Here is a 26644-nt window from a genome sequence, read left to right on the forward strand (position 1 = left end):
AAAGACCGGACTCTGTTGATGCAAGTTCTCATGGGATTGGTGGGGTATTGTTGCAATATCAGGGGGTAAAGTGAAGACAGTAGCATTTTCTTGCTGATCATTAAATTCAGCTCAGAGAAATTACTCTAGATATTGAGATGGAGGAGCTAGTAGCTACTGGAGTTGTGAAATATTTCTGCACACACATTTTGGAGTAAGTATAACTTTAAGAACAGACAAATGTTGTGGAAGGTTATCCAGCCTGGAGTAACAAGTAATGTGTTGGGTAAGGTTGAGTGTGTAATTTAAAATGAAATATATTCGGGGGTGAAAAAACATGTAGACAGATTGCCCATCACGTTTACCTTCAAGTTCTGGAAGTGAAGAAGAAGACGTGGTTTTGGAAGTGATAGTGAAAAGTGTGCAAGATTGAGGGGGAGCAATTACCAAAGCTGAATGATTAGCCGTGGACGAGAAGTTGAACGCCGTCAGTTCACTGAGAGGAAGTAAGCAAGAAAGTTATGTGAAGCGGTCAGTCTGCTTATTAAAGTAAGGGAGGATTAAATAGATGGCATCGCTATGAATGGGTTAAAGGTTCGTTCCCCATGAAGATTTGTGCCATAGATTGATTGAGGTGCCCCACAAAAGCCTCTTAGGAATCTAACCTCGAGGAAGTTGAAGGAAAACTTTGGGTGGTTTTAGATGCATGAAGAGATAGTGCAACGGGCGAAAGCTTTTATGGTGTTTAAGGAGGGAGAGAAAATACAACAGTGCATGTGGATTCTGCGAGAGTTGAAGCAGTTTGCAATAATTATGGCTGGACACAGCAGCCCAAGGTGTAGTTTGTTAAACAATTAACATATTCTGAACGATTAAGGGTTTGAGAAAAAAGGTTTGCGAGGGAAGAGGATGGTACCCCAGTCTCTACTTACAGGGAATATAACAACTGTGTTTTGGTGAAATGACTGAAAGGTGAATGGAGTGAAACATTGCAAGAAAACGCTGACCACCCAATAATAAATGGTATGATGGAGATGACGAGTCACATGAATAAAGAGGGGACTGAAGTGGTATGGAAGAATAGACTGGAATGAGCAGTGGAAGACTTGGTGTGGTCATACCACACTTCAGTGAATGGTGCCACATGTTTATCACCTTTCTTTTTGATGAAGGGCAGATAGTTTTATGCAAGAATGATGCGCAAGTTGATTGAGAGAAGTGTTGGCAGGAAGACAGAAGGGAGGCAAGAGAAAAAGAAAGTCGAAGGAAAGGGGCAGCAGAACAATCTGCATCCTTTTTGCGGAGTTCTCACCTTTACACAATCTCCTTTTTCAATCCAAGTTCAAATCCCAGTACGAAGAGGTGGCTGCGAGAGAAAATTATGTTGACTTAGAGTATGGATAAAAACGGAACAGGAGGAGGGTGGTGCTGTTTCACATTTGTGGTAACTGAGGTTGTAAGTACGGATTTGGTTGGTGTGAGGGGGCGGGGGGGAAAGGAGGGAGGGGGGGATGGGTGTAGAGGAGTGATGCTAATGACAGACTGAGCGCAGGAGAAGTGGGGAACTCAGGGTCAAAAGTAAGTGCAGTGATGGAGATAGGTCGGTGAAAGAAAGCGAGTTTGGGAGAGTTAACAGGGAGAGAATGAGAACTCCCCATCAGGTCGAAATATTTGCCTATGTATTAATCTGTTGAATTTCATCATTTAATCGTTGCATCGTTATATGCTTTTGTTTCACGGTTCAGCTTAGGATTTCTAAATTTATCTTATCCAATGTTATTCGATTCCACAGTTTTCCCTTCCCTTTGGTTTCTCTACAATGGAATTTTTACCATCCTTTTCTCATATTAACCCCATCACTGGATGCCAAATGCGTTTTTTGATAGGGTAGATATGGGAAGGGCAGTAATCTTAACTTGGGTATAACTCTGACTTAAAATAAAGCTCTGTTTTTTGTCCTCGAACTGAACCCTGCGTCTTTCACTTTGGTGGCCCTTGACAACAAATAGTACAAGCAGCTAACTAGAGAGCAGAGTGCTCCACATTGAGAAATACATGCTTTGATATTCTCATGCATTCAATCTTGCACCACCCGTCATTTGTACTCTACAAAAACCAGGGACTTTCCAGGCAGAGTTTAAAGAATGTTTTTATTGTGTTCTAGGTGCTGAGATCACAGATCTCTATAAATTATATCTCAACAGTAATCCAAACAATGAGACGAGACGCTCGGGTGAGGATTTCTTCAGACATTGTACCCAATCAAACTTCCTTTGCCAATGATTTCACCAATGTAAAACCACATCAGGACCTCTGTAGCGACCAATCCATTCCTCAGGGCCTCCTGCAAGAGAAACAGATAATGACTGAAAACGAAAGAGTACACATAAAATACACTTGGACTCAAAGGTAGAAGGGTTTGGGACTAATGTGCACCAGAAGACAACAGGCTATCCTGCAGAACCTGGTGTAAGTGCACTCGGGTGTGGGGGGGGGGGGGGGTACGGAGACCATGCTGCTTCTCCTAATTTATGTGTTTATGCATTGCATATATTTCTTCTTTCAATAAAGAAAGATGGAATACAGTAAGTACCCAGTTTGTGACTCGAATATTCAGACCTTCAATGGCCTGCTCTTCTGACACCTGGGCTCTACCTCACTACTTGTTAGTCTCTACTACACAAAGACTTCCACATTTGTAACTTTACGTACAAAAGAGGGAGTAAGAATTATATAGTTTTCATGTAAACATTTCCTTCCAGCATGTAGGTGCGAAAGTAGAGAAACTACTAGTAGAGTAAACACCTAAATGTCAAAAATGTAGGAGACAACAGCCCCCTTCAAACACGGGTTATTCTTGCAGCTTACATTATAAGCTCTGCCAAATCCATTGTAAACCCATATCCGCCAGCCATTCTCAGTAACCTCTGCATCGTCCCAAAATACTCAAAGTCTTCTACTGTTCTTGGTAAATAAATAGACTAACTTCTTGCACAATTTGCAAACTCTGTCATTTCAGGCTGTCTGTCTTCATTCTCCCAGTCCATCTGTGAGAAGATGCTATTCTGCCCCATTTCCCTACATACTAATTCCTAGAATACATTAGCACTTCCTTCAGGACACATGACCTGTAATCTCCAAACCCTTCTCCCCTCTCAAGTCAGTTGAACAAAGTAACACAATTACACCACAGCATTGTAAACAATATATCTTGACATTTTCTACATCACAATGTTGCTTCAAAAAGTGACTACCATCGGGGAGGCACTTGTGAGGCTCAAGGGAAACCTAATTGAACCTAAATATCAATGACACTTTATAATCTCCCGGAATACCACTAACCTTACACCCTAGCTTCTCGACCATTTCGACACAGTATATATTCTGCAAAATTACACCTTAAATGAATGGAATAATATCATTGAGCAAGCAGCCTTCAGAGAAGGGGGCCTGTAGAAGGAGGGCCACTAGAACTACAAACACATGAAAGACGAGTTTTCAAACTTCAGCAAATAAAAATATGCCCTGTGGTGAATGGGTGGGGCAAGGAGGTTACAGTAATGCGTACCATTTATTTTGTGGTCATCACAAACCCAACACTCAGTTGTCCTATTTTCCCAATTCAAAGAGAAAGTTTTTATCAACATCTTCACGATAAAACGTGGATTCAGGCAGATCAAGATTTGAACATGGGGTTCCATATTACACACGGAGCTCTGCAACAGCTATTGTATCCATCATATCAATCACTTGCTCAGGCATAAACATAATAATCAAAGCGGTTCAGGGGGAGTATTGGAAGGTCCATGGATGGAGGAGATGCTGAACGAACTAAGCATCCACTCCATGTACACCTCTGCAGACGGCCCACAATGATGATTAGTGATTTAAAGGGCTCCCTAAAAAGGGGAGTGCAAGAATGGACTCAGTAAGCTCTTTTTTTCCCTGGACATTGATTACAGGGTGGGATTCACTCGGGACAGCAAGGCAGATTCTCATAACCAACAAGCTTCGGTTACCTTGACTGTGAGCTGTGAAAGTTTGCCCGACTGGAAGGACTTCACCATCGCCTTCATGCTGTCAATTGCCTTGGGAATCTCCGCTGGAGAAGGTGGTGTCAGCTCCACTTTTGCATAATACCAGAAGGTGGCCAATCTGGGTTTGGAGTAAGTAACAGCGGCTAGAAGAGAAAACATGAATCTTAACAAGAGCACATCACTTGGGAAACCGATGTGAGGCTCAAATAAATAATTTCAGGCATTTGTATGTCCAAAGTACCCAGTCAAACAGCAGATAAGCAGCATTCTGAATGGCCACCTGAAGCACAGAGTACTTGAGGCAAGGTCTAAGCCCACTGTCAACTGGCAATCATGCATAACAATACGTACCAATGGCTCCACAAGGAACACCTGTCGGACAGCAGAGCAAAAAGCGCAAGTAATAGGCAAGTGTGTAACAGGAAAACAAGAGGAGCACAGAAAAACCATGGGTTTAATTTCTAGTTTCCCTTTTTGACCACAATGGGCTATCATTGTAAAATCTCATCTGACAGACTTCTAGCCACAGATTCCTTACTTTAGAATATTCCACAAGCATCAGACTGAAACTGGAACGTTTCAAGCAGCACCCCTGCGTGCCAATGGGTGGCGTCCTTGGGTTCGCACTGGCATAGTCTGCACCTGAAGTGACGTGTGAGGTGCCTTTGTAGCCCTTAAGAGTTGGCGCTGGAACTGGAGCAGCGTGCCTGTGAAACTCTGAGCTTTCTCAATGCCCGCTCCAGTGTGGTTGCTCTCGGCGGCACAGGCCACATCGTCATACCTGGCTCCGACACGGAGCCAGATGGCCATTGTCTGATGCAGACCTCTACCACGCCTTCCAAGTCCGGGTCAGTGCCTTTTTCCTTTGACCGGCCTGGACAAGGTGATGATTGGGAGGGGTAAGAGGAAAATCATCCCATTGATGACACAGAGGACAACTGGTGCGAGGAATTGGTGGATACCAGTGCTCTGTACACTTCGCAAGACACCCACCTGGTCTCTACCCCTACCACAACTACAGAGGAGGGTGCATCATTCGCAATGGCAGCGATGTGGGCAGCCGAGGTCTTGAGTCTTTAGTTGCACACAGTGTTAGTTAAGACCAACATCTTGACAAGTGCTTCAGCCAAGAGTCTCCCCTTATGAACCTTTACTCCTATTCAAGGAAGCCCTTACAGATGTCCTCATTGGGCTCTGGTCCAGGCATGGCACAGGGGCTCCTGTGCACATGACAGTTGCCTAGCGTCATCGCTTTGCTCATGTAGATGCCATTTTTCTCACCAAACATCCCACCCCGGACAGCTTGGTGGACCAAGCCTTCACCTCTGGAATCAATCATGGCATGTTCCCTACCACTCCACCGGATATGGCATCCAAAAGGCTGGATACTTTTGATATGAGGATTTTCTCTTCCACCAGCCTAGCACTGTGGAAGTGAACACTGCATGCTTTTTGGGCAGATACCAACACACTTGGATTCGGTTGCACCAAGTGCTGTATGCGGTCTTAGAGGAGGCCCGAGCCAAACTCTCTCAAGCTATTGCAGACATGCGAGATGTAGCAAAGGTCACCATCAAATGTGGACTTGACACAACAGACTTGCTGAGCAGAGCAATTTCATTGCCGGTGGTACTGAGAAGCCAGGCCGAATCCGAATCACTGGCTTCTCGGAGGAGGTCACAGCTTCGCCCATAGATATGCCCTATCATTGCTCTTGCCTCTTTGGTGTGGAGCCAGATTCAGCGCTGGAGTGCTTTAAAGGATAGCATAGCTACAGCAAAGCCCTTTGGCCTAAACCCCACGATAACCCCAGTATGCCTTTCCTCCATTCCGTGGCTACGGTAGGGGGTTACCAACTGTGTCCTTTCCGGGCCCAGCCACCAGGCTTCCCAGGCTTTAAAGGAGCTGTGAACGTGGTTCCCACAGATTATGTGGGACCAGCCAGATCAGCTCAAGCCACCACTCCCCGGCAGCCACAACCTCCAAACCCCTTTAGTTTGCCTTGATACACGCACCCAGTGGAGGGTTAAATTTACCATTGCATGCCTTACTGGAAGTCTATAACATCAGACAATTCGGGTTTGCAAATTACGGCCAGTAGTTTGTGACCAGTTGTATGGACCTCTAGTCCTTGGTTCCTCAAAGGACTCCAGCACAAGTTTCCTCCCAGGCTATTTGTCATGCCCAGTGGGATCTTAACTTGGTTTTCAACTTTTCTAATGTGAGCGCTTCCTGAGCCGCTGCACAACTGCCACTTTGCCTGCTTACTATCAAGGCTGCTTTTCTAATGGCCAGAACATCCGCCAAGAGGGTCACTGATCGGCAGGAACTTTCTGTGCATCCTCTGTATCCCAACTTTTACCCAGACAAGCTGGTTCTCAGGACCCGCAATTCCTTTCTCCAGAAGGTTGCGAAACCTTTTCATGTAGGTCAGAACATCACGTTGCCTGCCTTCTTTGCTACACCTCACCCTTCTAAAGAAGAGGGTAGACTCCACTCCCTGGACCCATAAAGAGCGCTGTCATTCTTCCTGGGATCACACATAAGAGTTGCAGGTGGATGATCAACTCTTTGTAGGGGATGTTGGATCCAAGAAAGAGATGGCCGTGCAGAAACAGACCATCTGATGGATAGTGCTCTGTATGAAAATCTGCAACACACTGCCCAAGAAGCAACCCCCTTAGAATTTTCATGCTTCTCCACCAGAGCCAAGGCTGACACCACTGAGTTTGCTTGTTTTGTCCCTGTCCTGGACATCTTTAAGGCAGCGATTTGGGTGTCCTTACTCACAATCACAAAGCATTGCTGCCTGGACCGCCAGGCCCGTTGTGATAGGCACCGTGCTCATTCGGACCGGCAGGGCTTTTTAATCGAATCCTTTTCATTTCGCACACCCACCTCCAGGAAGGTATTGCTTGGTTATCTATTCTAAGGTAAGGAAATCTCTATTGGATGAACGAATACTTGCCTTCAGTAATGCCTTATCTGGTAGAGACTATCTAGCGGCAGATTCTTCATCAACCTTCCTATTCTTCCTGCAAATTTATTCAGTATAGGGTCACCCTTTCGAAGGCCTTAGCAATACACACCAGTATGTCAGCATTCTTCGTGGCTCCGTGCTTTTGGCGTGGAATCATGAAAAGAAACGGATGTCAGCGTGCTGGAGTACCTCATATACAGGCACCTCGCATGTCACTTTTGGTGCCGACAATGAGCTGCAAGACGCCACATACCATAAAATTTCCAGATCCAAGCAGACACCTGGGGAATATTCTAAGGGAATCTGGGGCTAGATAGAGTCTCTATCAGATAATGCATATCCAAAAGTAAGTACCTTGTTTTTCAATTACCAAAAGAGGGTCTGTACACAGAAAAAAGAAGAAGATTTGTTTCAGGGTAGAAGCACCTAACAGTGAATATCTGCTGACTTACATAAATCATAGGATCGACCATGAAAACAGGCATGCTTGTGCTCACGAAACGGATAAAGTAAAGCCTCTACAATTAGGCGGTGAGACAAATGTGCAGGACCATACAAAAAGAAGCATGACAAATGGTACATTCCAATGTTTTTGCTCTTCACAAGTAACAGGTTATGTCTTTGGTAAGGATTTTTAAGAAAAGTTACCTATGCTTTTAGTTCTTAAGCAAACAGAGTAGTTAACTGCATAATACAGAGCTGAGCGTTCAACTGTAAATCAGAGGTATAAATTACAGCAGATTAACACTCATAATCTCCTCATTCCAGTGTTGATAAAAATACCTGCCTGCCATCCTAGTGGAATATTAACAAGTGCCAAGATAATTTTGATGTGGAAACCCCATGTCTAGGAGTACTAAATAAACCTACAACAGTAATATGGATATGTCATATGACATGGGGTCCAAGGGTAACAATATTTTCTGGATTGGTAAAGGCTGATAGCGACAGTGTAGCAAATACAAGACTGTTACATTTAAAATAAAAGCCAGGAACCGGACTGTAACTTGATGAACCCAAAACTGTTGTAGCGCAATTAAGAGCCATGTTGACTTGTGACAACCATCCCTTGCCTTGGGTTCCTTAACAGGGAGTGTGGAATCTTGTGCATTTCTAGCCTCTTTACTATTGCAAATCTATTCTGATTAATAGCACAAAAATATTTTTTTCCATGACTGGGGCACACCTAGAAATGAGGGTAATTGAAGTTAAACCAGCAAGGAGGTGACCCTAAATTAACACCTGCGGCTCAATCGGCTGATAGGGATAGTAGACAAACGCTGCTATTCTAGGTAATAAACATTGCAATTAGTTGCGTCTCTTGAAGAAAGGAGGCGCCCAGAGAGGTCTCAGCAAAAGGACCCTCATGAGAACGCTCTACGCCTTCAAAACAGAGGTCCGCTATTTATTGAGATAGCGGACATGTACACCTTCCCAGGGCCTGGATTGGAAGCCATTGCAAGCCTCATGACTGCAGTCCATGGACCACTACCCTAGCCTCAAATAACGTGCCCAACCAGGTTCCTCATCCAACAGTCACATTTGCCACTAAATCTTCACCATGCATGTCCAGGCCATTGCAGTTATGAAGCAAGGGAGGACTAAAATATGCAGCAGGGTCAACTAAATTATGCAGCAAGAAAAGGTAAACAATGCAGCATATTGTGTGATAGTATTGCTTCATTATTTTGTCTTTTTTACATACGATATCAGGCTGGGCAGATTCCACCTCCGTGCCAGTTTAACCACCATATACATTAATAAACAACTGAAAAATGGCCAGTCAACCTTAGCAAATGCCATTCCACTAAGCGGAAACATGTAATCCCTTTTTCAAAACCCTTTGGTTCAGACTGAGCAATCAAAATTTTTGTTAAAATCTGCAGATTATGCAGCAGACGATAGATTACGTGGCAAATGACATTTATAACTGTGTGGAAAACGCCACAGCATTACATAATTTCAGTGCATTAACCCTGTGGTTTCTTTTTTCAGACTCAGTTATGCACAGTAGATTAGTATTAGTAGAGCTTTATAGGAATTTCAGAAGCCAAGATAATCCAGCACAATTAACCAAGTGTGCTAATAGCATTAAAGTTGTACTTTTTTGTTACTTTTTAAGAACGCAAGTCTGATTTTTAGGTCTCGCCTATGCAGCGGCCAAGTGGTGCTTAGGAGGGACCTCTTGGAATCGCTCTGTACTTTCTTGGAAACTTGTGCATGTTTTGCACTGTTTCCAATGAGCGAGCAGTGGCACCATCTGTTGGCAATTATCGCGCCAGCCGCTGCTCGCTCCCGCAAGGTAAACGCTCTGCATGCACGAGTACTTTAACTTTCACGGCCGGGGGCCGCGCTCGTATTTCAGCGCTTTTTTTCTTTTTCAACCCACATGTTTTTTGACCTCATCAAAGCCTCCCCGCCTCTCCTCTGCTCTGTCACATTTAAGTGATGAAGGATCCAGACTCGTATTAGCGGCCATGGCATACTGCAAACCTCCACCAGTCTGACTGACGTTCTACGACTCCAAACTCGCTAACTAGATTTTGCATACAAACGCATTCCAAGTTGAACTCAAGTTAAAGAGATGTTAAAAAGCTGCCCGGGCGCCACTGTGAATTAAGGTTTGAGGGTGTGGAGGTGCGCCTGGCACGGAATGTGTACGATACAACCTAGTCCGATAGTTGTAAACATGGCATTCGGACAACAGCAGGGTGGTCTTCATGCCTCGTGTCATGCCACTGCCATTCACGCTGCCTCGGTCTGACGGCAGCTCTTCCAAGGCGGAAACGAAGGGGGTGGGGGTGGCACAGAGTGCCCAGGGCGCACAGGGCATCCGATAATTGCCTGCTTAGACTGCAGGAGCCCGCCCCATGCCAGGCGAAGTCCTAATTAAAAGTGACTCTCCACAGCAGCCGGGCCCTCTATCAGCAGCTAACAAGATAAGACAAGTGCTGAGAAACGGGGGTCTCGGGCTGAGCGACAGGGTCTGCCTATGATCTCTCCATTTGCATGTGACATTCCTCAGCCGCCGCCCCACCTCAGAAAGAGCCCCCTCTACTAGAACTCAAACGACTGACGTGTTTCCAAGCCCTTCCTGCCAAAAGTTGTGCTTACATACACACACACACACACACACACACACACACACTTCAGAAAGTTAGTACTGCAAAAGGACACATCAGCTCCCAACAGCATCGACTCCAAGACTCATCACAGATAAGCATGTAGCAGGACAACACACAGCACCCCAGACACACCCACCACGACACAACTTGGACAAAGTCACTTGCTACAAAGACACGCCACACACAGACATGCATAACACATGAAACAGCACCCCTCATGCATCCAACACAACCCGGCCTTAGAGTCAGCCATTCTGCTCCAAACAGCACTTGTCACCCAAGCATGCCACAAACAGACTTGCAGAACACACTAAACACAACACCTCAACATTCAACACAACCTGGCCTTAGAGTCAGCAGTCATCCTGCTCCAAACATCACTTGTAACCCAAGCTATGTGTGTGCTATGGGAATTCTATACTTAACATTTTACACAATTTCTGCAAAGGTTGCAACACCACATTCAGGGGTCACTGGCTAAGAAATTTAACTAGTACAGAGAAAGCACACAGTCATATTATTGCGCTGTAATAAAACAAATTCACGTTATTTGTATGAAACTACAAAATAAAAAAACTGTTTGAAAATAAATATTACTAATTCGGAGTAGGACTGTGAAATACTAGTTAGCATATACTATATGAGCTATGAAAAAATATAACTATTTGAGGAACTCACCAAAAACTAAACAAGCATTGGCAATAGGTCTCACCTTTGGGACCTCGTAAGTAAGAAAAATGTTTAAGACTTCACGTTTACATTTACTGCATCCTAAATACGAAGTAAATGTAAACGTGAAGTTCCCTTAGGAGTACACTACTGATGTTACTGAATGCTGTGGGGGCTGCATACCAAAAATAACGACCCAAGATCCCATCTAAACCCCTTTCCCTCTAGCACCCTACAATTAACGTTTAGCTCATTAACTTGTCCCTTTTTTGCCCTTCTTTCTCTGTGACAAGGGCTGAACAAGCATTTACAATGCAATGGTCTCGGCATCATTAAAGGTAGAGCTATTGGCATTGCTTATGACATTTTTATTTTTTTAAAATCATCAATAAATGGCATTGTCATTTACATTGCCAATACGCTCAGGTACGCTCACACACGCAGATGCGCACACAGATGCACACACAAGCCCAGGAACGCGCACACACACAGATGCGCACACATACACGGATGCGCACACACCCAGGCAGGCACACACACACAGATTCGCACATACGCCCAGGAACGCACACACACACAGATGCACACACACACACCCAGGCACGCACCCCCACACAAATGCGCACACATACCCCGGCGCACACACACACAGATGCGCACACACACTCACAGATGCACACACACCCAGGCACGCACCCCCACACAGATGTGCACACATACACAGGCGCGCACACACACAGATGCGCACATACACAGGCACACACACACAGATGTGCACATACGCCCAGGTACGCGCACACATGCAGATGCGCACACACGCCCAGTCATGCACACACATGCAGATGCACACACACACACACAGGCACACACACACACACACACAGAGGCATTTGCACACATACACAGATGCGCGCACAGAGATGCATTCACATGCACAGGCAACCACACACAGGCATGCACACATACACAGATGCGCACACATGCCCAGGCACGCACACACACAGACACATACGTTTCCGTCTGCGAGGCTGGGAGAAAGAGTTAATTCCAAACTCCCCGAGTGTTCACATTTAAGACAAGAGCAGAATGTTCTACAACAAAACTGCCCAATCAGAGGCTCCGGCAGGAAGTAGCGTCAGAGCTCCAAGGGGCTGAAAACAGCATTTCACACCAGCAGCAAAAAACACTTAACAAGAACTACACCTTGAAAGAGAGGCCCATCGGGGTTTGTTGTAATCTGACTACCGCAAAAGGGACAAAAAAAACAACATTCCTTTTCAGTTACTATGGCAGCAGCCCCTACTATTTCAGATTCCTTCCTTTCCCCCTCACGCTCTTGCACGCGACACTACAGAGCAGCCTGAATGAGGAAAACAGTGTACTTCAGCGGAAATGTCTGAATTAGACGCGCATCTGGGGGCTCCAGCAGAGCTTTACATGGAATGAAACTGGTGCAGATGCAATTAGGGGCGTGGCTTAAAAATATGCACGCATAGTGCCCCCCCCCCCACGCTGGTATTTTGCTGCTTCTGCCATTGCCTCCAGATATAGAATACAATAAGGAACATTTACACCTACAACAAGCCAGGATTATTGGCTTTGTCAGTGATTGTAAGATAAATAAGAAACCCCCACGCTGGTATTTTGCTGCTTCTGTCATTGCCTCCAGATATAGAATACAATAAGGAACATTTACACCTGTGGGCAAGATGGCCGCTGTAGCGCTGTAGGTGCAAGTCGCATCCAGACCCCTCTCTGACCCATGGAGATAACAGGACCCTGATCGGCTGCTAAAAAAGAGCATGCAGTGGTGGCTACGCCGTCAGATGCGGGAAGGGAATAGCGGTGTATTTTATTACCTTAAAAAAAGGTTACTGCATTGGAAAGTACTTTTTAAAGAGCTCCGAAAGGCCTGCCCTCCTATTATGGCAAACCGGGCAAAAGACAAACAAGCAATGGCTCTAAGTACAGGACCGGCAAAAGAGTTAGCCCTGAAGGATTCGGGAAGGACTGGCACGATACCAAAGACCAAGATGCCCCCACCCAGCAAACGCTCCACACCCACAATCTCGACGGCGGCCAAAGCACAGCAGCGCAAAATAGAGAAGGCTGCCGAGAAAGACAGAGGCAAGAATCTGACTGACACGCGCAGCGGTAGTCACAGCGTGTTGCCTGGCCAAGCGGGGAAACTCACCATGGAGAGAAAGAAGGGCGATACGTCTCTCCGTCAACCATCAGTAATCGAGGTCTTCAACAGTAAGGTACCCCCGCCGCCCCTAACGGAGGATGTAGAGACAGCTTTGTGTTCGGAGAAATCTCTGGCGGGCGGACTTGGAGGCAGCGTCCTCGAGGACGCAAGCATAGGCGTTGACAGGCAGCCGACGCGAGCAGAGCAGGCGGAGCCTACGCTTACTGCGGGACAAGCTGCGGGACAAGCTGCGAAGGAGTCAGCTACTGCCAGAGAGGAGGCTGGGCGGACGTTTGGGGAGAAAGAGGTGAGAGCTTCAAAAAGGGAGACTGAAGCTGAAGCGATAACCATAGACCCGCTACTAGATGCGCTTCAGGCGGTGGAGGCAGGATTACCGCATGGACAAGGGCAAAAGGAGCAGCTGGGTGGTGGTTATACAGAGAGCACAGAAAGTACAGAGGGAGCAGAGGGGGAAAGAGAATTATTTTCTGTTCCTGAAGGCTCAGACTCCGTTATCACTAGCAGTGAGGAGGAGGGTGAAACGGGAGACTCATTCTCCAGCACGGATGATTCAGGGGGCTCCAAAGAAAAAGGCACATTGAAAAAACGCAGACCGGCTAGTAAGAGAGCAGGATCCCCCGCAACAACGCATAAAAAACTGATGTGGGATTATTCTGCTACCTCAAATCTTTACAAGGAGGATGGGCAAGACCCCCAGAGTGAGGATGGGAAATTAGATTTAATATTTTCAACTTTAAAACAAATCCAAATGGAAGCCAGAGCAGAGAGTAGAAGAGCCAGGCATGATACGAAGAAAATTCAAGCCTCCATTAGGAGAATAAATAAAAAATATGAGGAAGTGAGCGAAAGAGTTATCGAAGTGGAAGAAAGAACTGGCAGGATTGAGGAGGAGGTGACGGACTGGCAGACTAGTAGAGAAGAGCAATCAAAGGTGATGGAGGAGCTGCAATGGAAGGTTGAGGATTTGGAGAATCGCCAAAGGCGAAATAACGCACGCCTTCTTGGAATAGAAGAAGGGACAGAGGGACAAGATCCCAGAGGTTTTGTGATAAAGCTGCTAAAAGGGGCCTTCCCGGAGACCCCATGGCAATGGGAACAAGAGGTGCAAAGAGCACATAGGTTTCCACTCACGACAAAGGGGAAAAAAAGAGGGGATAGCTCACTTCCAAGAGCGATGTTAGTGTTCTTTGGGAACTTTCTGGCGAGACAAGAACTGATGGATAAGGCCAGACCTGACTCCAAAAAGACGGTGGATGGAATTACATTTTTTGCAAGACCGGATTTTTGCCACGTCACGGTGGAGAGGAGGTGGAGACTTAGGCAAATGATTGCAGCATTCCAGAGTCAAGGCGCTGAAGCCTACTTAATGTTCCCGGCAAAACTAAAAGTCATTGTTGGGGGCAGAGTCAGGATGTTCTTTTCAGAGATCAAGGCGGGAGAATATCTAGAAGAGCTGAAAGAGATGAAGGGTAAAGGGTAAAGGTGGAGCTGGGAGGGGTGAAAAGGTGAAATGGTTAAAAAGAAAAGAAATGCAGTGGAAATGAAATTAGGGAGAAAATAGTATTGTCTAGATAAAATGGGTAAATTGGTAAACAATGTGTAGACTAGGAAGAATAGGAGTTGTTTTTGGGATTGTGTTGGGATTGTTTTGGGATTGGATTTTTCTTTGCCGGCAGGGTAGGGGAGGAGAGGGGGCGACACTACAACGCGCAGTGGGCACGCATAGGTCAGTTCTGACCTATTTGCCTGTCACAGGGGGGGGGGGGGGTGCTGCAGGGGAGGGGGGGTACAGAAGGGGGGGGTGGAGGGGGGGTACGTTTTTTGTTTGGAATAAAAATACAGTACAGAGTAATAAAAGTTATCACGCTCTCAAGAGGGAAATGTGGAAGTAATGTGAGGGGAAAGCTGGGAAAAAAGGAAGGGGGGAAAAAAAACACGGTAGATGGAGACTAAGATAATTACGCTGAATATATGTGGTCTGAACAATAGAGAAAAAAGACAAAAATTGGGAGCTTTACTGCGATTCTGGAAAATTGACATTGTCTGTCTGCAAGAAACACACATAGCCGTTAATGAGATCTATCTGCTGGAGCAAATGGGGTATGATGTTTTAGCTTATACAGGCCAGATAGAAAGGTGTAGGGGGGTTGCAGTGCTGGCAAGGAAAGGCTGAACAATAGTCAAAAGGAAAAAGGAGGATAGCGAAGGGAGGTGGGTGATGATTGAAATGGAATTGAACACATCTCGATTTACAATCATCTCTGTGTACGGTTCAAACGAGGACGATCCGGACGTTTTTGAATTTGCAGATAGAGAACTAGCAATGTGGCCAGAGCCTGTGATATGTTGTGGTGATTTTAACATCAACGGGTTAAATGGTTTGTTTGAGCAGGGGGAGAGTTACAAGGGGAGGAAGAAAAAGGTATACAGATCATTACAAAATCTTGCTAGACACAATGCACTAAGTGACATGTGGGCGGAAAAAAATCCAATGGGGTCAGGTAGTACATTTTATTCTGCACCACATAAGTCGATAGCTAGACTGGATTACTTCCTTATTTCTAGCTCTCTTGTCGGTATCTCAAGTATAGATCGTCTCCCTAGGATTGTGTCGGATCACAACCCCCTGGTTCTAAGTTTAAGAACTGCTCAAATCAAAGAGGGATTAAACTCTACCTGGACGTTTGAAAGAGGGCTATTAAAGGAGGAGGAATACATTATAAGCATGAAAATCTGGATAAGGAACTTTTGGGATATTAATAGATACTCCACATCGGCAGATGTAGTATGGGATAGCTTTAAGGCAGGTATAAGGGGGGAGACACTAAGCTACTCAATCGCTAGAAATAGAAGGGAGAAGGAGAAAACAGAGGAAGAGATTAGAGTCCTTGCAACAACTGAAGAGGCTTTGGTAGAGGCAATTAGTAAGAGGGATCCTTTTGAATCAATATTGCTCGAACTGGAAATTCTAAAAGCAGAAACAGGGGTCTCGCTAGCGCAGAAGCTAGCTAGGAATTACTTAGCGAAAAAAGAGATGTGCTATGAATATAATGAAAGAGTAGGGCACCTCCTGGCTATAAGAACAAGACAAAAGATGGCAGCTGGGGAAATAAAAGAAATTAGGGATAACACCGGGGTAATCGTGAATAAGGTTGAGGAGGTACAGGAGGTATTTAGGAGGTACTACGAGGTATTATACGAGAAAGATGAAAATACGAGCGAGTCTGAGTGTGAGGAAGAAAGTATGGTCTATTTAACGCCAAGACCACAGACAGAATTTAGCATAGAGCAGAGAGATAAATTAGACGCGGTGTTAACCCTTCAGGAAATCGGGGACGCTGTCTCCGACCTTCCTGCAGGTAAAGCAACGGGACAGGATCAGATACCCGTTGAGTTTTATAAGATTTTCTGGGACGTCATAGGTATAGACTTGTGGGCGATATGCTGTCTGGCACAGGGTGGTAGGATTGTTCCAAAGTCATGGTCGGGTGCAGACATCATCGTGTTATTAAAAAAGGATAAACCGCCAACAGAGCCAGGGTCATATAGACCAATTACTCTACTTAATGCCGACGTGAAAATATATGCTAAGGCCTTCGCTAATAGATTGAGTAAGGTTATTGAGAAAATGGTGTCCCCGGAACAACATGGGTTCATACCTGGTAAAGGGACTACCCAACATACCAGACAGATGATCACTGTCCTGGATGCAGCAGAGGCCTTGGGAGACCCAGTTGCAGCAATTTTTTTAGATGCCGAGAAGGCCTTCGACAGGGTCTCCTGGGCCTATCTATGGAAAGCGATGGACTGGGTGGGAATAGGTAAAGGATTTAAGGCAGCAATCCAGGCTTTATACAAACAACCTACAGCCAGAATAAGAATAAATAAATCATTTTCGAAAACGGTACAGATTGGGAGGGGGACAAGACAGGGGTGTCCAGTTTCTCCGTTGCTGTTTGCCATCTATTTGGACCCCTATTTGAGAAGGTTAATAGCGAACTGTAGGATTAGACCTGTTACATTGCATGGGGAAGATTATAAATTATTTGCCTACGCAGATGATGTTGCGATTGTCACTCCAGAGCCAGAGCAAGCACTGATCGAAATCGAAGAGGAGGCAAGGAAATTTGGTATACTCTCAGGATACCTAATAAATAAAGGGAAAACTCAGATTGTGCAGAATAAGTACACCACCTTTAGTGATAGTAGAGTAGTGCAAGAAGCTACATACTTGGGAGTTAAGGTGACGGCCGATCTAGGGAAGTTGGTGGAAATAAACATGGGGCCATTATTAGGGAAAGTTAGGAGAAATTTGGAGAGGGTCAATAATCTACATCTGACTTTAATGGGGCGCATTAACTTTATTAAAATGGTCACATTCCCCAAATTTTTATATTTCTTTAGGGCGATTCCTTTATTGTTTGATGGGATATGGTTTAATAAAATAGAAGCAACACTGAATAGGTTAATCTGGGCACAAGGCAAGACACGAAGAGCATACAGATTTCTGACACTACCACGGGAAAAGGGAGGGTGGGGGGCACCGGATTTTAGATTGTATTATTGGGCTGCAGTATTGCAGTATTCTAAAGCGCTACTGGGTGGTGGAGCCTTTTACGAGGAAGGGATAAGTATAGAGAATACCTACAAAGCACTATTAGGAGAAAGGGCTGTGAATGCCCTGGTTAATACAGTAGAATTTACATACTTTAAGCATACTAGATTCAAAACCCTGGAGGCAGTATATAAAATCTGGAAGGTTATTATGAAAAGAGTAGGGTTAGGCAGATTTAACAGATATCTGAGGCTATACCTAAATGCTGATCTACCAACAGAAATATTCGGGGATAATACAATGAAAACTTGGAATGACAAAGGGGTTAAGAAAATAGGCGATTTGATGGATGGGGAAGGGGATTTTTTGTTATTTCAAGATATACAACATAGATTTGAAATACCTGGAAACAATTTCTTTAAATACCTTCAAATAAGAAGCTACTTTCATTTAAAAAAGGGGGGACCAGTAGGTATGTTAAGCTGTAGGATTATGGAATACCTAGGGAGCAGCCTACGGGGTTCAATCAGACAATTGTACATAGAATTACAGGAATATAAAACTGATGACAGGGAGAAATTTAGTAAGAAATGGATTGAGCAAGTTGGGGCTCATCCGGAAGCTTTGCAAGCCTCTTTAGATTTTGGTAGAACTATACTTTGCTCTGCTACATTGCAAACACAACATTATAAAACTATTTTTTCGTTATATCACACACCAGCCAGAATAGCACAATGGGGGGGTAACACTGGTATAACTTGTCCACGGTGTGACGCAACGAATGCTAATATTACGCATATGTTCAGCCAGTGCCCTCAGTTATTCACACTAAAAACTGCAATAGAGGAGTTCTTGGTGAAGTCTTTAAACTTGAAGGTAAAACTCACAGACGAGCTGATAATATTAGGAATTAGTATAGGTGATAATAATAACTATCCCGAATTCGTATTTTTGGCCACAGCAGTGTATAGATTAATTATTGCGAAAGTCTGGAAAGATAAATCTGCACCACTATTTCATAGCTGGATGGCTAGGCTACTGTATATATACAATTTGGAGAAAGCCATTTATGATAGGAAAGGCAAAAGGGCAAGAATACTGGGGGGGAAGATTTGGCGCCCTATAGAAGAGTGGAAGAATAGTAAGACGTGAATTGGGTTTCCGTGCTCATCCTCTCTAGGAATTATCTTTGTTCGGAATTATTGTACTGTTCTTCTGTAGGTCTCGTTTATTTTTTCTTTTTCCTTGGCTTTGATTGTATGACTGTATAATTGTAAGAAAATTCTGTACTGTATATACTGTAATGTAATCTACGGAAAAATGCGGGAGAAAATAAAAAAATATTAAAAAAAAAAAAAAAAAAAAAAATAAAATGGGTACTATGACTGACCAACTTCTGCAAGTTAAAAAAAAAAAAAAAAAAAAAAAAAAAAAAAAAAAAAAAAAAGGAACATTTACACCTACAACAAGCCAGGACTATTGGCTTTGTCAGTGATTGTAAGATAAATAAGAAACAACTGTGGCTTCGTTGTACAGAACATTGAAAATGCTTCCGTTTTGTAATGATGAGACTGAAAGAACCATGGCGAGTCTCTTTGACGTCACATTATATACAGTGAAGGGCGACACTACTGCAGAGTTAAATGCTCTTAAGTTAAAGCTGCTCCCTGGAACCTCTGACGCAGACGGGTGGAAGGACTGCCGGACTCCGCATCTCACCAGGGCGGAGGACTGGTGCAAGGACTGCCGGACTCCGCATCTCACCAGGGCGGGGGACGGGTGCAAGGTCGGCCGGACTCTGCATCTCACCAGGGCGGGGGGACAGATGCAAGGACTGCCGGACTCCCGAGTCAGACTCCACACGACTGTCGGGCCGCAAAGCTGTAGGGAGGCGTCAAGAGAGGGCAAAAGGAGTCCTGCCCTGTGTGGGGGTAAAGCCACCAAGAGATGCCCGGCTGCGCCTAGAAGTCAAGTCACACTTCTGAGCGCTCGGATAAACTTTCCTGTGAGGAGCAGGCAGCTGGGGCTGATTATATAGAGAGTGGAGGGGGGCACTGACAGGAGGAGCACCCGTCGAAAATTACTAACAACTGTGCCCTGCCTACCTCTGGAGAGCTTACCCGAGTCAGACTCCACACGACTGTCGGGCCGCAAAGCTGTAGGGAGGCGTCCTCGTTTGATCCTACTTGAGCCGCAGGAAAAAAAATGGCGGCCGCAAGCTTCAGAAATTTTTCGGATTCGGGGGCGTGTTTTGCTGTCCTGAGTGACGGACGACGCCACAAGCTAAAGAACAGCAAAACTTACGCCCCCGAATCCGAAAAAGACGGGGCTTGTTTGGAGTGACTCCCTTCTCTTCCAATGGCTGGCCTTCCTTTAGGAAGCCAGCCAATGGAAGCGAACGGAGCTGAGAGGCGGGTCTAAAGTGCCCTACTCCAAAACATAAGATCTCCGGACCGGAAGCTGCTTCGCAGCTTATAGGTCCCTCGACCTAAAAATCCCTGGTCATCAACAAGCACTGGCAAAGCCAGCACGTCTTGCTTTTGTGACTCACTGGATTTGCAAATGCTGTGCAGCATCAGCACACACACACACCACAACAACAACAACAAAAAGTAGATGGAAAAAAGCCAATGTAACACTTCTGGCACGCACACTAAATGATGCAGGTGCATTTTATTCTACATTTTTCCAAATCCAAGGTGGTAGACGCCACTTGGCTCTGTAAATAAGGGGAAGCAATGAGGAGTAGGCTGGACGCGAATTGATAAAAAAATTAATAAACCCCGGCAGGTGGAGATGGGAGGCAGGAGTGCATGTTATGGTGGGAGGAGGGAGCAATACAGAGTGTGAAGGTGTCAGGACGCGCGTTACGTGGGCTGCTGTCCGCGCAATGCGTGGGGGATCGGCACAAGAGTGACAAAGTAAATCACTAGTGAGCAACAGGGGCGGAGCAAGCTTTCAAAGCCATTCCCCACCATAGTTGTTTTAAGATAAATTTCGAAACTACTTAATCAGGTTCACAAGCACCACATAATTCTAAAGACAAGAAAGCGTCCCGACACAAGAGTCCAACTCCACCCAATTGAAGGAAGAAGTGGAATTTGTGTACGCAAACCTTTTGTGAAAAGCCAACTTCAGTTGCCGACATGACCACTAGACCAGGCTGCTGTTCCATAAGCAACACTCGTGACAAACTAGATCAGGGATTTTCCTGCATCGAGGGCACGCCTTCCTCCAGCTGGGTGCTAAAGATGTAGATTTTATACATGTGTACCCCCCAATGTCTTGCTAACTCAAAGTCTGCTTGTTTCTTAGTAAAATAACCCAGTCCAACAAATTCCTAACTGATGTGCACTGCAGGTAATGACATTGCTTATTTAAGGACATTTGAATATGTGAAATGTATCATGCTTTCAGGAACAGTAACAAAATTCAGATTTTCTATTATTTCCTATTTAGACTACAGAAATTCCCTTGAAATCAGATGATATGAAGGTCATTTGAACTTTATAGAGTCATGTGTCTAGAAAAACAAGATATAGGCCTTCCGGCACACAATAAAAACACCTTTAACGATACTGTAAGGATTTAGGGGCTAAATAGTGAGCATACCAAGAAACAGTCTATTTGTGCTGGCAAAGAACGGAACGTGTGAACATTAAAAAAGTGACAGAACCACAGGCTTTGAAACACTAAACTATGGGGGTCTCCAACCTTTTCTGAATTGGTAGCTACTTCTGATCGGTGAAAAACGTGAGTTACCAAAGGCTAAACAACTCTGGATTTTTTTTTACCAAACACCCCAACCATCACTGGCTATGCCTAATGTCCATAGAGCCAGAAACTATGGTTTGAACAAAATACTTTGATAAGAAGCGCTATAATAGGGCTGGCATGTGGGTCAGTGAGAGCATGGTCTTTGGGGATATATGAACATGTGTGCGCATTAATGGGATATATTTGTATTGGTGACTGAGAGCCTGTGTTGTATGTAGTTGCAGCAGCACAGGACATACCTTCCTCTGTATGTGGCCCTGTTACAGCACTGACAGGGAGAGGAAAGCAGCTTCACTTGGAGGCCGTTAAGCGGTTACCAGCTGTGGCCTTTCCTTGCCCCCCCACCCTGCCAAGCATTCATGCTGATGGTGGGCTGGGGAGGGGTGATTCTGAGCAAGAATCGGCCTCCCAGGGGGCCAGGTGTTGCTAAGGCCATTGAGCCATTTTCACCTCGGCCCCCCTGGAGCCTACGCTGCCCTGAAACAGTGTTTGTGTTAAAACCCCGCCCACAGCCCTTCTCATTCAGGGCATAGTGGGCTGGGAAGAATGGGTCACACTGTGGGGGCCAGGTGATGTTGGAAACTCGCACCATCTTCACCTTAGCCTGACCCCACTGCCATCTATGGCCCAGCAGCTGTGTATTTTACTGCATCCCCTCTCCTGCCAGGCGAGTGCCCTGAGGCGGTGAAGGGCTGGGGAAGGCCGCGTAATTTACATAGCTGTGGCCTCGCTGTTTTTCAGGTGCTCCTGCGCTGCAGGGCTGGGGTATAATTTGCAATAGACAGGGGCCTCCCCGTTTTCAGATGCTCCTGCGTTGGAGGGCTGGGGAATAATTTTGCAATAGTAAGGGACCTCGCTGTTTTTCACGTGCTCCTGTGCTGGAGGGCTGGGGAATAATTTTGTAGTAGAAAGGGGCCTCACTGTTTTCAGATGCTCCTGCGCTGGAGGGCTGGGGAATAATTTTGAGGTAGAAAGAGGCCTCACTGTTTTCAGATGGTCCTGCGCTGGAGGGCTGGAGGATAATTTGCAATAGTAAGGGGCCTAAACTGTTTTTCAGGTGCTCCTGCGCTGGGGGATAACATTTAATAGAAAGGGGCCTCACTGTTTTCAGGTGCTCCTGCGCTGGGGAATCATTTTGCAATAGTAAGGGGCCTCACTGTTTTTTCAGGTGCTCCTGTCCTGGAGGGCTGGGGAATAACTTATTAGAAAGGGGCTTTGTTGTTTTTCAGTTGCTCAGCTTGTAGAATATTGTCACCTTTGCCCTGTGTCCTTCCCAAGAACAATTACCTCCCACTTACATTCCTTGTGCATTTCATTAAAGGGCATGCCCGCGAATGTGGGCCACGCCCGGTGAATGTGGGCCACGCCCGGTGAATGTGGGCCACGCCCTGCGAATGTGGGCCACTTTTTTCGTCAGTGCCCGGGCCAAATTGTTATCCCAATCCGACCCTGCTCCCCATGCCTATAGACAGAGCATCAATACCCTCACAGTTGATAAGCTGCACTGTATAAATCTACAAACTTAACTTCATATGTTGCAAGGGCAAAAAATAAAACACTAAGTAAATATGGGGGCTATTATACCAACTGTACTCAATGTTAGCAGGAACTGCGATGCTAAAATTTTAAGCACGTACACAATACATGAATGCATTTTATAAATAGATTTTCTTATGTGGTTATTAAAGAAAGTTTCCAAAGAAAATATGAATGTACTAGGTGTTTGGTGAGGATGACCAATATAACCAAAAAGTATCCCAACAGAGGTCATGGGGGTTCTTGCCTATAATGCACTGGACACAGTGTAGAGGGGTTGGTCACCCTTAGTGGGTATGCTAGATCCGCATGACTTGTGCAGAGATGGAAAAAAATCCTTTTTTATATAGGACCCTCACAAACTCAAGTAGTGTCATGATTCATCATCGGGTTCACCGTGACTCCTAAAGGTCAGAGTGGGCTCAACTGTATTTCAGGGAGCACTTAATAGAAGGGTGAACAGAGGGCTTAACTAGAGATTAAAATCCCTCACCTTCTTCTAGGTATCCCTTTATTAGTGGAGCTGGTGGGGAGAATAAAATTATAACCTGTGAGTAATGTGAACTGTTATGGTCCTATGACCACACTGGTTGTGTGGGTCTTCTGTCATGGAGCAATATATGACTTACCCCAGTAATCTCATGTCGGTATTTCATTATCATGACTTTTATTCAAAGTAAGGCAGTCAACACAACTCCCAGAACGAAGCAAACACCATAACGTATTAAAAAACATGCATTTAGAATAGATTTTCTGTGTAACAGATACAATATAACAATGGCGCGGGGGTTGTGCTGCAATACTCACCCAAATTTATAGTGTGTTCAAGAACCTCAAGAGCGAGAGTGGGGCTCCCTATAGTCACACACTGTCAGCAAAGATAATGGAAAGAAAGTAAAGCTGCAGATATTGAAGCAGGAGTTCCAGTAAAGATCTTACCTCATAGATTTGAGAGCGACCTCCCTGTAAGCGGACTGGCAGAGTTCGGTCGTACCACTTACTTCGTCAAGGGGACAGCCCCAGCAATTAAGCTAAACAGTCCTCCGTGTCTCCAGGCTTTCGATGAGAAGGTGCCGGGAGGCACCGGTGTTTAAGTAGCAGCATTGGTCGGTAAACGCTGGTCTGTTCCGCACCACGTCATCGGTGGGCGGCATGACCGGTATTCTACCCAACGCTTGACTACAAAGAAACCAATGGCTTTATGGGAAAGAAAGTTAGATGTCTAAGGGGCTACGAATGGAACTCAAAAGAAGAGAAATTATTTTGTATGATTGTTTAAACAGAGTGATGGTTAACAGTTAGGACTATGTGTGTATTAATAATTACCTGGTGTATTATGGTAGTGAGGATAACAGTTAGGACTATGTGTGTATTAATAATTACCTGGTGTATTATGGTAGTGAGGATAGTTGATATGGGGGTGCTATGTGGGCATCAAGCCACCACCAAAATGCCTCACAATTTCTTAGTTACCATTGGCTTTTAACGAAATGCAAAGGGCGTGGCTTAAAGAACTATAGGATGCGGATAAGTTACATCACGTGAACAATGTGGTCATAAGTAAAATACATCCTGTAGGAATATTGAGAGAAATATGTACCTACATAGTCCTCGTCGGTTAGAACCCTACTTAGGTGTATTCTATTATATTAAACTATTTCCACTGGTATATTCAGAAGCGGTGTATTCCGGTTGAAATACTGCTGGTGAAGGATTCCCTACTCAGCCTGACAGTCTTTTTATTCAGTATCGCATAGAGATTTAGGTCTCCCGGGGCTTACGATGGTTAGTATCTCAGTTGTCCCCATGGAATTTTGTCATTCAATTCTGATTTGGGTGTCTCTAGCTTATACACCCAGCGTTGTTCCTTGGTTAGTAGTTTGTTATGGCCCTGGTATTTATTGTCCACTCTTTCTATTATTGTCCATTTCACATGCATGTCAAAATGTCCTTTCTCCAGCAAGTGTGTTGTCAATTTTGTGGAGGATCTCTAGCACCATATAGTGCTCCTGTGTTCATTGATTCTGATCTTTCCTGTTGTCATCCCTATATACCGAAGGTTACAGGGGCACATGATGGTGTATATTAAGTTATTGCTACTGCAATTTGTATGTTGTCTTTGTTCCCATGGGGTAGGGAGTCCCAAGTTGATGTATTTATATTGTCTGGTAAGTGCACATACTGTACATGAGCCACAGGGGTAATGCCCCATGACACGCGGTTGGCTCCAAAGAGTCAGTTGCTGTTCAGGTTCTCATGTCGCTATGAACCAACAAGTCCCTGATGCTCTTATTTTTTCTAAAGGAGCAAAGTGGGGTCTGGTAGGTAAGTTTGTTTGATGTAAGGATTCCCCCATTTTTTTTCATTATTTCCTTGACTGTGTTGGAACAGGAAGTATATGTAGTAACACATATCAGAGAGTCAGTCTCTGGCTTTACCTTGGTGTCAAGTAATGCTGCTCGGGGTGTGTTTCGTGCTCTTTTCTGTGCTTGTTTAATAATCTTTATGGGGTATTCCTTCTCCGAGTTTTTTGTGACTTTTTTGTTTGCTCCTTGAAGTCTCGTAGGTCTGAACAGTTTCTCCCGATACGGAGAAAATGTACTATCAGGAGATTTTCTCTTAGTGACCGTGGGTGGGCACTGTTGAAATGCAAAAAGCTATTGCCGTCAGTTGGCTTTGTATAAAAGGTGCTTGCCAGTTTTCCACCTTTTGCCAGGATGTTTACGTCAAGGAAGGAGATTTTCTCTTTGTTGCTGGTCATAGTGAAGCGTAGGTACGGTTTAGTTGGTCTAGCCATTCTCTGAAGGTTTCTATGGTATCAAGATGTCGTTGATGTATCTTTGCCATAAACGGATTTCATTATGGTAAGGATTATTGTTCCAAATATGCTCTTCTTCAAACCAGCTCATGTAAAGACAAGCTATATTCGGGGCAAATGTACGGCCCATGGAAGTCCCATGCTGTTGTCGGTATAGTTGGTCTTCAAACTGGAATAAGTTCTCCGTTAAGGCAATATGAGCTGATGTCATAATCCAGAGAATTAGGGCTTGCCAGGGTCAGTCTTCATTTTCTAAGACCCCCTGATGACGCGTAGGCTCTATTCTTGGGGGGGGTGGGGGTGCTCGTGTAGAGAGCTTCTACATCTAAGCATATCATGGCCTCTGTGTTAGGGTCAAAATCCATTGCATAGAGGAGGTTCAGAAGATGTTTAGGGCCTTTGATATATGACCTAATCTTGGTGGGCAAAGGAAGCAGTCAGTGTACTGGGATAATGGATCCAAAATAGAACCAATCCCAGAGACGATGGGTCTGCCTGGAGGTGGTGTTCGTCCCTTATGGATTTTGGGCAGTGTAAAGAATTGAGGCATTCTCAGTTCCTGTGTGCAAAAATTCTTGTTCTTTTCTGTTGATCCAGTCAAGATGATAATACATTTAAAACTGATGTTTTTAATCAAATTGTAACATAGCTGTGCCTGCTCTAAGCCCTTGCCTACTTTTTTAAACTCTGTAATACTCTATAAAAAGGATAAGTCCTGTGGCTGGCAAAATACCAATGTAAATCACATAAGTCACCACCCTCAACCAATAACGCCCCTTAATAAATCTGTTACTACCAATGAGATGCCATTCTTAAGCACCCCAGTTCATGATCGAAAACAATTTCTCCCAATAGTGCTCAAGTATATGAGCCAAAGCAACAACCTTCTATCTGCATTCCCAGCCCATGGACCCGACTAAGGACTCCCTAACCATCCATGTCCATCAACTACACAAATG

At 44.9% G+C, this 26644-nt stretch overlaps 1 protein-coding gene across 2 annotated transcripts in view; it reads right to left on the reverse strand.

Moving 5' to 3' along the window:
* Positions 1 to 2110: 2110 nt before the first annotated feature.
* The window catches only part of ATP5MG (ATP synthase membrane subunit g), a 33712-nt gene continuing 9178 nt past the window's right edge, over positions 2111 to 26644 (reverse strand). For both annotated transcript variants that reach the window (XM_078682244.1, XM_078682243.1), the window contains exons 2-3: positions 3999 to 4159; positions 2111 to 2323 (exon numbers count right to left, since the gene is read on the reverse strand). In XM_078682244.1, the coding sequence (XP_078538370.1) occupies positions 2225 to 2323; positions 3999 to 4159 (260 nt within the window). In that variant the 3' untranslated portion in view covers positions 2111 to 2224. The remainder of the gene's footprint in view (positions 2324 to 3998; positions 4160 to 26644) is intronic.

This window comes from Lissotriton helveticus, chromosome 3_1 (assembly GCF_964261635.1).
Source record: "Lissotriton helveticus chromosome 3_1, aLisHel1.1, whole genome shotgun sequence".
NCBI lineage: Eukaryota > Metazoa > Chordata > Amphibia > Caudata > Salamandridae > Lissotriton > Lissotriton helveticus.